This window comes from Ananas comosus, linkage group 7 (assembly GCF_001540865.1).
Source record: "Ananas comosus cultivar F153 linkage group 7, ASM154086v1, whole genome shotgun sequence".
In the NCBI taxonomy this organism is placed as follows: Eukaryota; Viridiplantae; Streptophyta; class Magnoliopsida; order Poales; family Bromeliaceae; genus Ananas; species Ananas comosus.
The window spans coordinates 1,469,432-1,481,584 of record NC_033627.1 but is presented as its reverse complement, the minus strand read 5'-3'; the positions used below and the strand labels follow the sequence as shown (position 1 = coordinate 1,481,584).

The 12,153-nt window shown below is 34.4% G+C and overlaps 1 protein-coding gene across 1 annotated transcript; it reads right to left on the bottom strand.

Annotated features, from left to right (window-relative positions):
* Nucleotides 706–10,793, bottom strand: LOC109712999 (haloacid dehalogenase-like hydrolase domain-containing protein At3g48420). The gene is made up of 12 exons (XM_020236902.1): nt 10,441–10,793; nt 8,821–8,870; nt 8,513–8,576; nt 8,210–8,258; nt 7,008–7,076; nt 6,021–6,082; nt 5,479–5,559; nt 4,689–4,843; nt 4,477–4,561; nt 3,710–3,853; nt 3,048–3,249; nt 706–1,004 (listed from the first exon to the last, which is right to left on the bottom strand). Exons 1-11 carry the CDS (start codon nt 10,734–10,736, stop codon nt 3,147–3,149), a joined length of 1,158 nt encoding a protein of 385 aa, XP_020092491.1. The 5' UTR covers nt 10,737–10,793; the 3' UTR covers nt 706–1,004; nt 3,048–3,146.

Genomic DNA, 12,153 nt, shown 5'->3' with positions numbered 1-12,153 from the left:
GGGGTTTTCTCGGGGTCCACGAAGCCATTTCGGTCTCGTGGACCACGTGAGAGGGAGGTTCACGGTGGGCCTCACTCTCATTCTATATATATAATTTTATTTATAAATATTTATTTATTTATTATATATAGTATTTTATTTGTATATAGATATATTATTATATAATAACATGTTATATAATTTACTATTTATTTTTATAAAATGTAAAATATATAAATAAATGTTAAATAATTTAGACTGCTAGTATTAAATATAAATATTAATTTTATAATATTGAGCATTAATATATAAATTGTACATTAAAAAATAAAAAAAACTAGAGGCTTACGATACCTACTAAAATTATTTCACTAACTAATGAAAAAACTGCTATGTCTACTAAAATTTTTTGATATATTTATTGCACTATTTAACTTCTGAAATTAATTTTTATAACTAATTTTTAAAATTAAATTTTAAAATAACAACCTGCAGCATCGCCCGGATCCTTTAACTAGTGTTTCTTTAATTCCCGTTTCATTCAAGTGCAGTCGCAAGGATCTGGAAGATAAAATTGCTTCAATAAATGCGAAGGCCTTTCTAAGTTTTAAATTGAGAGACGTTACTTGTACATGTAAAAAAGAGTTGTAAACCTAGCGTCACCATCTAGAGATTTAAGATAAAGTTTTTTTTCAGAAATTTTAGTGTTAGCACAATATGAAGTGCTAATATCAATGTGAAATAATTAATTCTTAAACAAATAGATGCAAGACAACACCTCCTTTTTGGGTGCAAGTTCAGGGAGGAGAAAAAAGAAGATAACAATTTTGGTTTACATATATGATCTATAGCACAAACTGGTACATGATAGAGGTTATGGCCACAAACAAGCATGGGGCTATATGAAAATTCTCAAGTTTCCCTTTATTAGGGCTGCCCAAATTGCATCGCACCATTATTTCAAATGAAAAAGGTATCGGAGGCACCTCAGAATTAATTGCCAGAACAGTCCAGCGCTTAACAACCTGAGCAAAACGATCAAGCCATTCTACATCAATTGTAAACTCAAACAAAGAATTTTTTGTGATTCACAACAAAAATCATATACTCCACAGTATAATCAATTATCCTTAAATAGTAAAAATGCATGCAAACTTGAAATTGCTTTACTAGAATATAAAAAACAACTTTTTTGAAGGGCTGAAATGAGTGTTTGCATTACCAATATATACATATTTATCAATATATATATATATATATATATATATATATATATAGAGAGAGAGAGAGAGAGAGAGAGAGAGAGAGAGAGCTTCCTATACTTTCAAAAGTATGGAGGCCTCAATACTTGTAAGTTGTTTTCGATTGAAACAACCTATTTAACGATCGATTCTATAAGACATAATCTACACTATTAGAACTATCTAAAAACCATAACTTCATTTGCCTAGTAAACGAGTAGGCTAAAAATGAACGGTTGAAAATAAAAATCTCATACAAAATAGTGATAAAAGACTAAAATTTTAAATTAGAAGTATTGATCTTGTTATAGATGTTAAGTAGAATTTTCTATTAAAGTATCATATAATTTGGATTGTTCTACACCATTGAACTAAAAAACGTACCACATTGACCATTAAAATAATCATTTTTAGACTTTGATTACGTGGTAAATAATGTCGAAAAATTATAAAATTTGACTTCTAAATAGTTTCAATAGTATAGATTATGCCTAACGGAGCCGATAGTCGAATCGGATGTCTTATCATCAAAAACAACTTATAAGCATGAATGCCTCCATATTTTCAAAGCACAGAAGACGTGTACGTGTGTGTGTGTGTATATCTATATATATATATAGAATTGAGCTCCTATGCTTTTAAAAGTACCAAGTTATTGGTGCTTGTAGATTTTTAGCTATTGGATTAAAAGATATGCGGTTAAGATGATGTGGGCTTCCTAGGGTTTAGTGGGTGGTTGGTTGAATAGTATAATCTAATAGTTGGAAATGATCCGAGGAGTAGATCTAACGGTAAAAAACTTACAAGCACCAAGTGCTTGGTACTTTTACAAGCACCATAGCTGGACTCTCTCTCTCTCTCTCTCTCTCTCTCTCTCTCTCTCTCTCTCTCTCTCTATATATATATATATAAATAGAGTCCGCTACTAATATATTATGGTACGATTGCTCTGTACTCATAAGTTGTTTCGATGATAGAGCTCCGAATCGACGGATGCCACACTCGTTAAACGTTATTATACAGTTGCATTTAAAACTTACTTAGACAATCAAATGTATAATTTTCGACATTTTTAACCTTACGATCAAGAGTCACAAATTTGACAATTTTTAACCTAGGCGTATGGATATTGCTAGTTTAACGTTGTTTAAAAGAATCGAGAGTTTGTTGATTTTTGATAAAAAATTCTATGTCACTATATAGAATAAAGATCAATAATCCGATTTTATCAGCGCCCACTTATGGACTTTTATATGAATTCGAAAATTATCGAAAATTATTTTCAGAATTTCAAATCCTATAATCTATATTATGAATGAGAGATCTCGATTCGGAAGCTCACAACATTTGAAACAACTTATGGTAGAGGCTCCAATACTCATAATAGTATAGTAGTCATGGCTATGATATATATATGCCCCGGTAGATACATCGGATAGTATCCAGCCTTGGTACTATTGAGTTTTCTAGCCGTTAGATCTCCCTTTGACGCATTTCCATCGCGTGTAGATTATTACTATTAACCAACCACCCACTCAACCCTAGGGGACCAGCTATTAATTAACCGGACACTACGATTCTAACCGCATCATACCCTTCCTTCATCCAACGGAGCGAAAACTCAATAGTATCTAAGGGCTTGCGTACTATGATACGTATAGTATCATAATTAAATATAGTATATATAATATATATTATTATAATATTCATTATATATATAAATAGTATATATATATATATATAAAAGCTCAGATGTTGCTGCCGGCAATATATGCAAGGAACAATCAGCAGGGAATGCATGAAAATACTGTGCTGCAAGAATCATACCTCTCCTTTTGCATCTGGATGCAGAATTTACCACGAACAATGCCGTATATAAGTGTAACTGGTTTCTTATGTATTAGCTGCATATTTATTTATCAATAGTCAGGACCATCGTTTGCTGCGTAGCTTTGAGATTGTTAAATCTGCTCCACCAAACCCATCCATCACAGCCTTTGCAGAACGAAACTCGGCTCGAGCTGTGAAGCTGAAACAACAGGGACGAATTAGGAATTCAGACAGTTAAAAGCCACTCAAATTAGGCAAATAAAAAAAAAAAAAAAAAAAAAAAAGAAAAAAAAAAAAGAGGAAGGAGAGAAACTATAGCAGTCGATCATATAGAAGTACTAACTACAGCTGTAACAATCAAAAGTGTAAAATCAATGCAGAAAACCAGCACATATTTTATTGTATTTCATTCGAATTTAGAAATCATTAGGCATTTTTTTCACAGATTAATGAGCTAATAGTTTCAGAGATTTAATGGGACTCCTTTAATTAAGAAACAAAAGACGGGCATGGGAAGCATTAGTGTTGAATATTTTCAAGTTTTGACTTGTTATCAGCTAAGCATCAGAACATCATGCAGAAAGTGTAATGAGCAATATTTCCGAAAATAGAAGTTTAATTCTAACATGAGGGGACATATAGGCAGGAAAATTCTTCACCTGTTCCTTAGAACAACACAAGGCATGCCTATGTGCTCAGCTGCAAGAGCACCAGATTGGTTGCCCGCAATAAGCACACAATTTTGCACAGGCAACCCTGCATATTCAGCCCCAGCTCGCAGTGCTGCCACAATAGTTTCGAAGCTGCAAAAGAATTAAGAAGTTAAGATTGAATTGATCCAGTGAACATAATTTTGAGTTTCAAATTTCAACTGAACAAACAAGCTCAACAATGTAAACATCTCAAGTACTCTCATATTATCTGACTTATCTATGGTGAAGTTCGGTAGCTGACATAAGAAGTACAATACTAGCAGCTGCAAGCCAATGACCAACCAAGTATAAACAATTTAATCTAGCAAACCAAATTCAACACTATAAATCATTATATGACATAAAATAATTTTGACCACAGGTCCACAAGAAATAAATATGAGTACTAAACCCAAAAAAGATGAAGTTGAAGATTTTGCCTAGGTGATTGTGGTTGACTTCCAAAATGGAGAAATGCCTTCAATGCATTGATAACAGATTAAGATGCTTTCTGAAACTAATAGATAACAGATTGAGATACGAATATTGAAGTAACTATGTGGGATTAATATAAAAAGATGGAATAAAAAATAATGCTTCTGACATTAGTTAGATATACCAATGACACAGGACAAGTTGTGCACAAACTGATTGAGAAGCTTTGGAGGCACAACAGAAATACAGCTGACAAAAATAAGTGCTGAAAAGAAAACAAGAAACAGAAAATTGAAAACCTCTCAGATAGGCCCATATTAATGTCAACACTTAATTTCAGAATGGAAGCAACCTCCTCAGCAATCCTTTGCTTCTCCAATGATGCTGTAGCAATGTGACAAATACAAATTATACAATTTCTTTATGTCTACAAAGGAGACTTGTCACAGGGACCAATTTCAATTGTTGAAATGTAATATGGCAGCAGAACATCTATAGCTTCAATTCTCACCTGCTTTTCGTGCTTCTTTGAGCAGTTGCTCATCCAAGCTAGATGATATTCCTTTCCCCAGAACAAGTTGTCCATAGAAGCTTCCTTCAACCTCTTCCTTTCCCATTACTTTTATTTTTGATAATCGATCATGTCCAAGTTTTTCGGTGATAGATCTGCATGTAAGATTGAAGGGACAGAATTGCATTTATGAGATAAAAAAAAATCCTTAGATATTTCTTATATATGGAGTACTAATGGCTTCTCTGCATACCTATGGTCAGGTCTAAAATACATTGTGCAATTTTCTTGTATATGTTCTCACACTTTAGATAGTTATTGGATCATCCTAATAAGGTAAATCAAGAGCAAATGTTAAAGTTGAATTTTAACATGCTAATTGTTTGCGCAGGACTCCAAGCCTCACTGTTAACTAATTCAAAAGTGAACAACTCAGAAGACCATAAATCTCCGTAATGAATTGTCATTCTAGGCCATTACTCCGGAATTTCATGCACATATAGATCAAGTTCCCAAGCTCAATGTGCAAATCACCCATAGTACAACAATTTTGAATCAGGAATTTCGAGTGCCTCTTACTTGCCATGACATATAAGACTTGATTATTATGTATACCTACACCCTTTTATACTAAAAAGTAAACAGAAGCTAGACGAACCTGGACATTTTCTCCCCATTTCTGCTATATGTTGTCAGTATGACAACAAGTATACTTTCTGCCATATAAGACTTGATTATTATGTATACCTACACCCTTTTATACTAAAAAGTGAACAGAAGCTAGACAAACCTGGACATTTTCTCCCCATTTCTGCCATATGTTGTCAGTATGACAACAGGTATACTTTCCTTAATTGCATCATCAATGAAACTGCCATTTCAAAATGGGAAATACAAATTAGAAACAGGAATCACAATAATATAATAAAACAAAGTAAAAAGAGTGCACAAAGACAAACACACGCGATTAGTTGAGAAGTTCAAAAAGATATTAAGGCATCAACCTTAAGAAAAGAGAAAATTTTCTCAAAGGAATAAAGAATCTCACTTTGGCTAGATCAACCTTTTAAAAAGAAATAGAGACAAAGAAATTAAACAGTGGCACCTCTAGAAAGGACGGTGCATTTACCACAGAACATAGAGTTATGATAGTGAAAAACAATCTAAATAATACAAAAAAAAAAAAAAACCATTTTATGACAGATACAAAATTCCCCAAATGTTAAAGATATATGAACAATGATTTTCTTTTCAACTAATTTATGAGAACTAGTATGACTATAGACAATGCTCTTGCAGTGAAGTAAGAGAACAAGGCAAAACGGGAATTACTTTTCAACTCCAGGACGCAAAGGCAAGCTGCCAGATGCTGCATATTCTTCCAAAGCTTTCCTCTGTACAAAGAATCATATTGTCAATAGCCAAATTATGATATAATAATCACCTTAATAAGAAGGGTGCCAATACGATCAAACTATGAGCTTTGGGAACTGACAAAGTACAACAAACACACCATATGGAATGCAACTTAACAACATCAATAATAACTATGCCTCGGGTTCCACTAAATTGAAGTCCATTAATGAGATGCTATTCCTCCATTAATCCCCGATTTGAGCAGAAGTTATGATTAAAACCAATACATGATAGGAACACTTCAGTCCAAAGAATAGAGTTCACAAGTATTAAATGCACGAAAATCATGAATCATCACAATCGTATAACATAGGAAAAAGTGCAAAAAGAAGTCCCTATCATCACAACATTCTCTATCACAAAATAGCCACCTAAAAAGCATGGGACGATGTCAAAGATCAGAATACATGAAGACTACTATTTGAATCAATATGGAGTTGAGCAAACTAAGTTAATAAAATACTTGAGAGGGTCATTAACCATCATCACTATAATAGCTTTTTCCAGAAAATATTGGTTGAAGCACAACAAAAAGTTAAGAAGGCTTGACAATAAAACCATGAATTATTGATCCACTCATGCCAACTTACACAGGGCAGCATGCACAGTGCCAACGGATTTCATTGTGCCTCATGCCAACAACATAGACCAGAGAAGAGAGGAGGTTCAAATTTCAATACATATTACATAACAAAAACTTGTTCTCATAAAGCAAATATTCTCGAATGTCTAAACAAAAGGTCATCTTTATTTCTCTTGAAGGAAAGTGGTTAGTATTGATCAATGCTAATAAAATCTTCAAGATCACCAACAGTAACAATTATATCAGAGTACTAATTACAAACTGACTTAAGAACTGATATATCATAAAGCAACTATGTGATTTCTCAGAGGCACAATAACCTTTTCCCGCATAATGCTTTTCATGAATGTTTCCTTCTCATTTGTAGGCAACGAGGTGGGCCAGCCAATCTGCAGAATTTAATGTTAGAAGTGACAGAATGTGTATGCGACATTTAACATAAAAGGAATATAATCTCAAAATGATTTAACACCGCACTGGCATAGGAATTGACTTTCATGCTTACATATGCGGAACCCTAAAGGTAACATTCATTATCAGTCCTTTTATAAAAAACACTTCTCCTATCCCTGTCATAGACTCTTCATGAGTTGCCCATCTTTGTTATAGACTCTTTGAGAATTGTTCCTCATACTCCTCTCATTCAACCATGCTACCATCTCTTATTCATTCCTTCAACTCGGATTTCATTCCAGTTCTCCCACCACCTAATACAACTAGTTTCTTTTCTCCCTTTTTTGAAATTCATATCCTGCTACCAGAGTACCATCACTATCTCAAACCCTACCTAGTGATTAGTTTTTGTCTTTTCTCTCCTTTTTTTAATTATTATGATGAATTTGCCATCCTAACTTACAAAAATTTCTTTCACAATTATAATATACTGCCAGTATGAGAGATCTCGGAACAGGCCTTCGAACAATATATAACAGAGTCTCCTTTATCTGACTAAAGACTGGTTCTTTAAATTAGATAATGCGTTGAATGAACAAGGGCCTTTGGAAGCTGTGAATACATACCTAGTATTGTCTTTATGAATTACCATGCGCCTTTTCCATTTATTATACTAATCAACATGTAAAATAATCGGATTGAATATTAAAATAATAGGAACGACATATTCAATATACTAAACGGAACTATGCAGTATAAGTCCTTGCATCTCTTGCATTTCTCTAGTGATTACAGATGCTAATTTTTCACATTTGAACAGTTTTCTCTCTCTGAAAATAATAGATGATGTTATTTACCTAAAATACAATAATTGTGATGAATCCAATGTTTTTGCAAAATCACTGGCATTTATTTGTATCCATAATGCCATTTTCCACCTAATGACCCTTAATTGTCTGGAAGATACCAAAATTCCTCTACATGGTAGAGGTCGACAACAATTCCAACTGAAGAAGATCCAGTATTCTATACCAGGCACATACAACGGAAAGGGCATTCGTGACGAGCCATACATAGGAGCATTATGCACAACCATATGTAATTAAGGCAAAGGGGAAGGCTACTACACCCTGTTAAAAAATAAAATCAGCATCCTTTCTTCATCACCACCAGATTTCCTGCAAAAAAAAAAAGAGGCCTCTGGCAATATGATTTTTACAAATGTTATCAAGACAAAAACCATCATAGAGACACTTTATTACAATATAATCAAGTAAAATAAATTGCTAAAAATCCCACAAGAGAAGAGATGGTTGGTAAACAAGATGATATAAGAACTTCAAATATGACAAGAAACAAGAAATAACAATAGAAACTCTGAGACATGGTGCGCAACCTATAAATCAAACAAAAAAAATATTTAACTACTAACCTCACCAAGTCAGCATATATTGGCTCAGTCCAATTAGCACAATCTAAGCCAAGTTTCTGAAATGCTGAAGACATCAGAAAATCTGGAGTAAGAAGTTAACCAAAAGGATATGGAACATGATACATTCAATTAGCAAATTATATAAAGATCTTTGAATAATTTAAAACTTTTCTGCTGAAGGGAAGAGCTTTATAAAGTTCTCATTACATGGTATAAAGCTATGTAAAAAAGATAAAGAATCAAATAACAGACAGCCCAGGAAGGGAGATAATCTAGTAAGGAAAAGAGTGCTATCACATTAGCCGCACCTACATTGAAAGCTTGACGATTGCCAAAGCGATTCACATCAGCGAGAACCCTGAAAATTGCGAGGAGAGACTAAAAGTAAGGTCATCCAAAAAAAAACATTCTTTAGATGACAATAGAAGTGCTAAACTTATATCACGTAGGTCCCAGATGGAAATGCAGATAAGATGCCCCATAACTAATAAGCAGAGTAGTTAATAGTTCATTAATTGCAAAAGGATACTTGATTTACTTTCCTTATAACATTAAAAACGTCATTTGAAATTCAAATAAACAATTCTTTGTTAGCTTAATTTCTCTGATTTAACTTCCCTACGCTCAAAGAAAAAGGAAAAAAAAGCTTCAACAAAGCTTAAACTAATAATTGTTACTCAACTTGAAGGAAAATCTTGTACTGACCGCTATTTATAAAATGAGAACGGTAGTACATAATGCCCTTATGATGGCAAAGAGAATTATTAAACCACATCTGCATGCTTTCTAATTCTATTTATTCAATTACTTTACTTTTATGCAATAATATCCTAACTTTTTCTAAGGCTGTAGGGTTGTTTTTCTTTTGAAATTGTCGGTTGTAATTTCTAAGAAGAGACAAAACTACACCTTTTTATGAAAATTCACATAAATTTCATGCCCTGGAATTCTATGCAGATCAAAAGATGGATGCGTGTCAAAAGGGGAAAGGTTGGCAACCTCAAACAACAGCTTGCTTCTAAATTAACTTATCAAAAGTTACTACGGAGAAAAGGATTAAACATGTGGAAAATACATCAAAGTTACATGTTTACTAAACATCTCAAAGCTTGGCCATTATATGCCTTTAAATTGTAGTACATTCTTTAACCAGCATTGCCACTGAATACAGAAGTGATATTACAAAGTCCAATACGAGATCTTGTCTTATAGTATAAAAGACGGGACTGAGGTGCTACTCATCCAAAACAATTACTTAAACCTTTGAGCTTGAGGCTGCCTAGGACTTGGTGGACTAACACACACGAAGTACTCAATGAGTATCCTTTGCAATTAAATCTATCCACTGCCTATGTATATCTAGATACCCTATCATTTTCTAAAGAATATGTTCACCTTCTCCACAACAATGCCTCCATGAAATTCACTAATTCAACTTTGTTATAAAGAAAAACCACTCGAACTTCAAGATACAGACCGCTGCGGGCCTCTTTAACTTTCTTGGATGATGATCTCAAAGCATTTGAGGAGAATCTCCGTAACTAATATTTCTTGGGTAATCCTTGACTTGATAATTAACAAGTAATATCATATCGGAAATTCAATAACATATTATATCCTCTCAGTTCTTACAGACCTGGGCATTTTCTTTGTTCCATGAAAAATCCAACAAACAAACAAACCGCTCAGGAACTTTGTTGACAGGCAGTGCTTTTGCATTCCAATATCGATCTTAGATTGAAATATCTAGTTCGTGACAAAGAATAGTTTACAGAAGCGAGCGCCACAAGGGGAGAGCAAGGGTCTCGTCCTATATCCAGTACCTCAAACAACAAAAAAGAAATGCTACGGAATCGGATCGAAACAAGAAGAAGTAAATCGACGAAACCAAAGAAGAATTAGGGCAAGGAGGCGAAGAAGAAGCAAACCCTTCGACTTCGAAGAGGAGAGCGAGGTCGCGCGAAGGGACGGGTTCTTCGCGGGATCCGGACGAAGAGCACCGAGGAGGCGGCAGAATCCGAGGGTATTTAGGGTTCTTGGAGCTCCAAGGAGGCGCGGAGGCGGAGGAGGAGGAGGAGGAGGATGGGGTGGTGGAGGGGGAGGAGGAGAGAGAGGAGGAGAAGGGGCTCTTCGCGATCTCCGGGTTCGCGGCGGCGGAGATGGGGAGAGAGCGGGGGAGAAGAAGGGAACGCGTCGCGGAGGAAGCGGCGACGATGCTTTCCATGGCGCGCTCTGCGCAACACCGCGGGCAACTTGTGGTGGTATCGTTTCCTTTACCCTCTGTAAGGGGCGCTTAAATAGGGGAGATTTTAATTCGTGGGGTTTTGTAATTGTAGCTACTAGCTAACGATGAGTGACGGGTTCGCTACAATATGGATCGCAGGGTTTTAGTGCAACTTCGATGGATTTTTTTTTTGAGAGAAACTTCGATGGATTTTTACTCCCCTTGGTTCATTTCCGGTTCACTCGCCCGGACTTGGCCATGTAATGCTAAGCTAAATTCGGTCATGGCACGATCATCTCCAACAGTCCCAACTCCCAAATTGGAAAGTAATGAAAAGCAATTTGTATATAAAGAACACTTTCAAATGTGAGTAAACATTTCTAAGTCTAGCAAATTAGTTATGCCACAATATATAGTTGGTTTCATTCATTTTTTTAGAAATGAACTCGATTAAAAAGTAAAATACTTAAGATTTTCAATTTGAACTCGAGCCTTTAGGCAAACTATGCTAGGTACGGTCAATGATGACTGATGGATGACTTTTTTATGATGGTTTCTTCTTCTTTTGAGAGAGAAATAAGTAGCACGCTATCTGCTTCATTTATTTAATTTAGAAATAAATTTAGCTGGAAATATGAATCAATTAGAATTCAAACTTGAAATCTCGGGTACCAACCATCAAGCTTATTGCCACCAAGCCCTTTTATGATAATTTCAATCCGACTTTAATATGAATTTATGAACTGAGAGATATATACACATATATTTATATTTAAGTACATAATAAAAGAAAGATTGTATATCGCACATGTTGACCTAACTTTGACAGCTGAATAAAGCCAAACAGTTCAGAAGCTTGACTTAAATTAATTCTAAATCTATTTATGGGTTTAAACTTATTACGTTTGTTTTAAAAGAACTCAAAGATGAGGCAAACTCAAGCTGATCATGAAAAAACCGCCAGCATTAATACAACCACCCACAGCAGCATGTATGTATACAGAAATCCATACAAGACCATATATTTAGAAGGTTCAGAAATGAGATAAGAAGCAAGCACTGCATCACTATCTTACAAATCGATACGTACTAATTAATATCACCAAACATGTATAACTGCCCAACTTTATTTTAATACGCCAAAAAAAAAAAACCATGCATATATTTAGAGGCTTTACAGTTTATAAATAAGATAAGAAATCCAATCAAAGTACAAAACAAGACTACTATATTATTAATAGCACCAGATCATTGGTGTTATTAAGTTTTCGGCCCTTAGATTAAGAGATGTACGGTTATGATTATAATAGTCCTTCACGATTGAGCGAATAGTTGAATAAAAAATATGATCTCAAAATGGTAAATCTAACGGTAAAAAACTTAGTGATATTAATAGCATAGTAGCCAAACTTTTAAA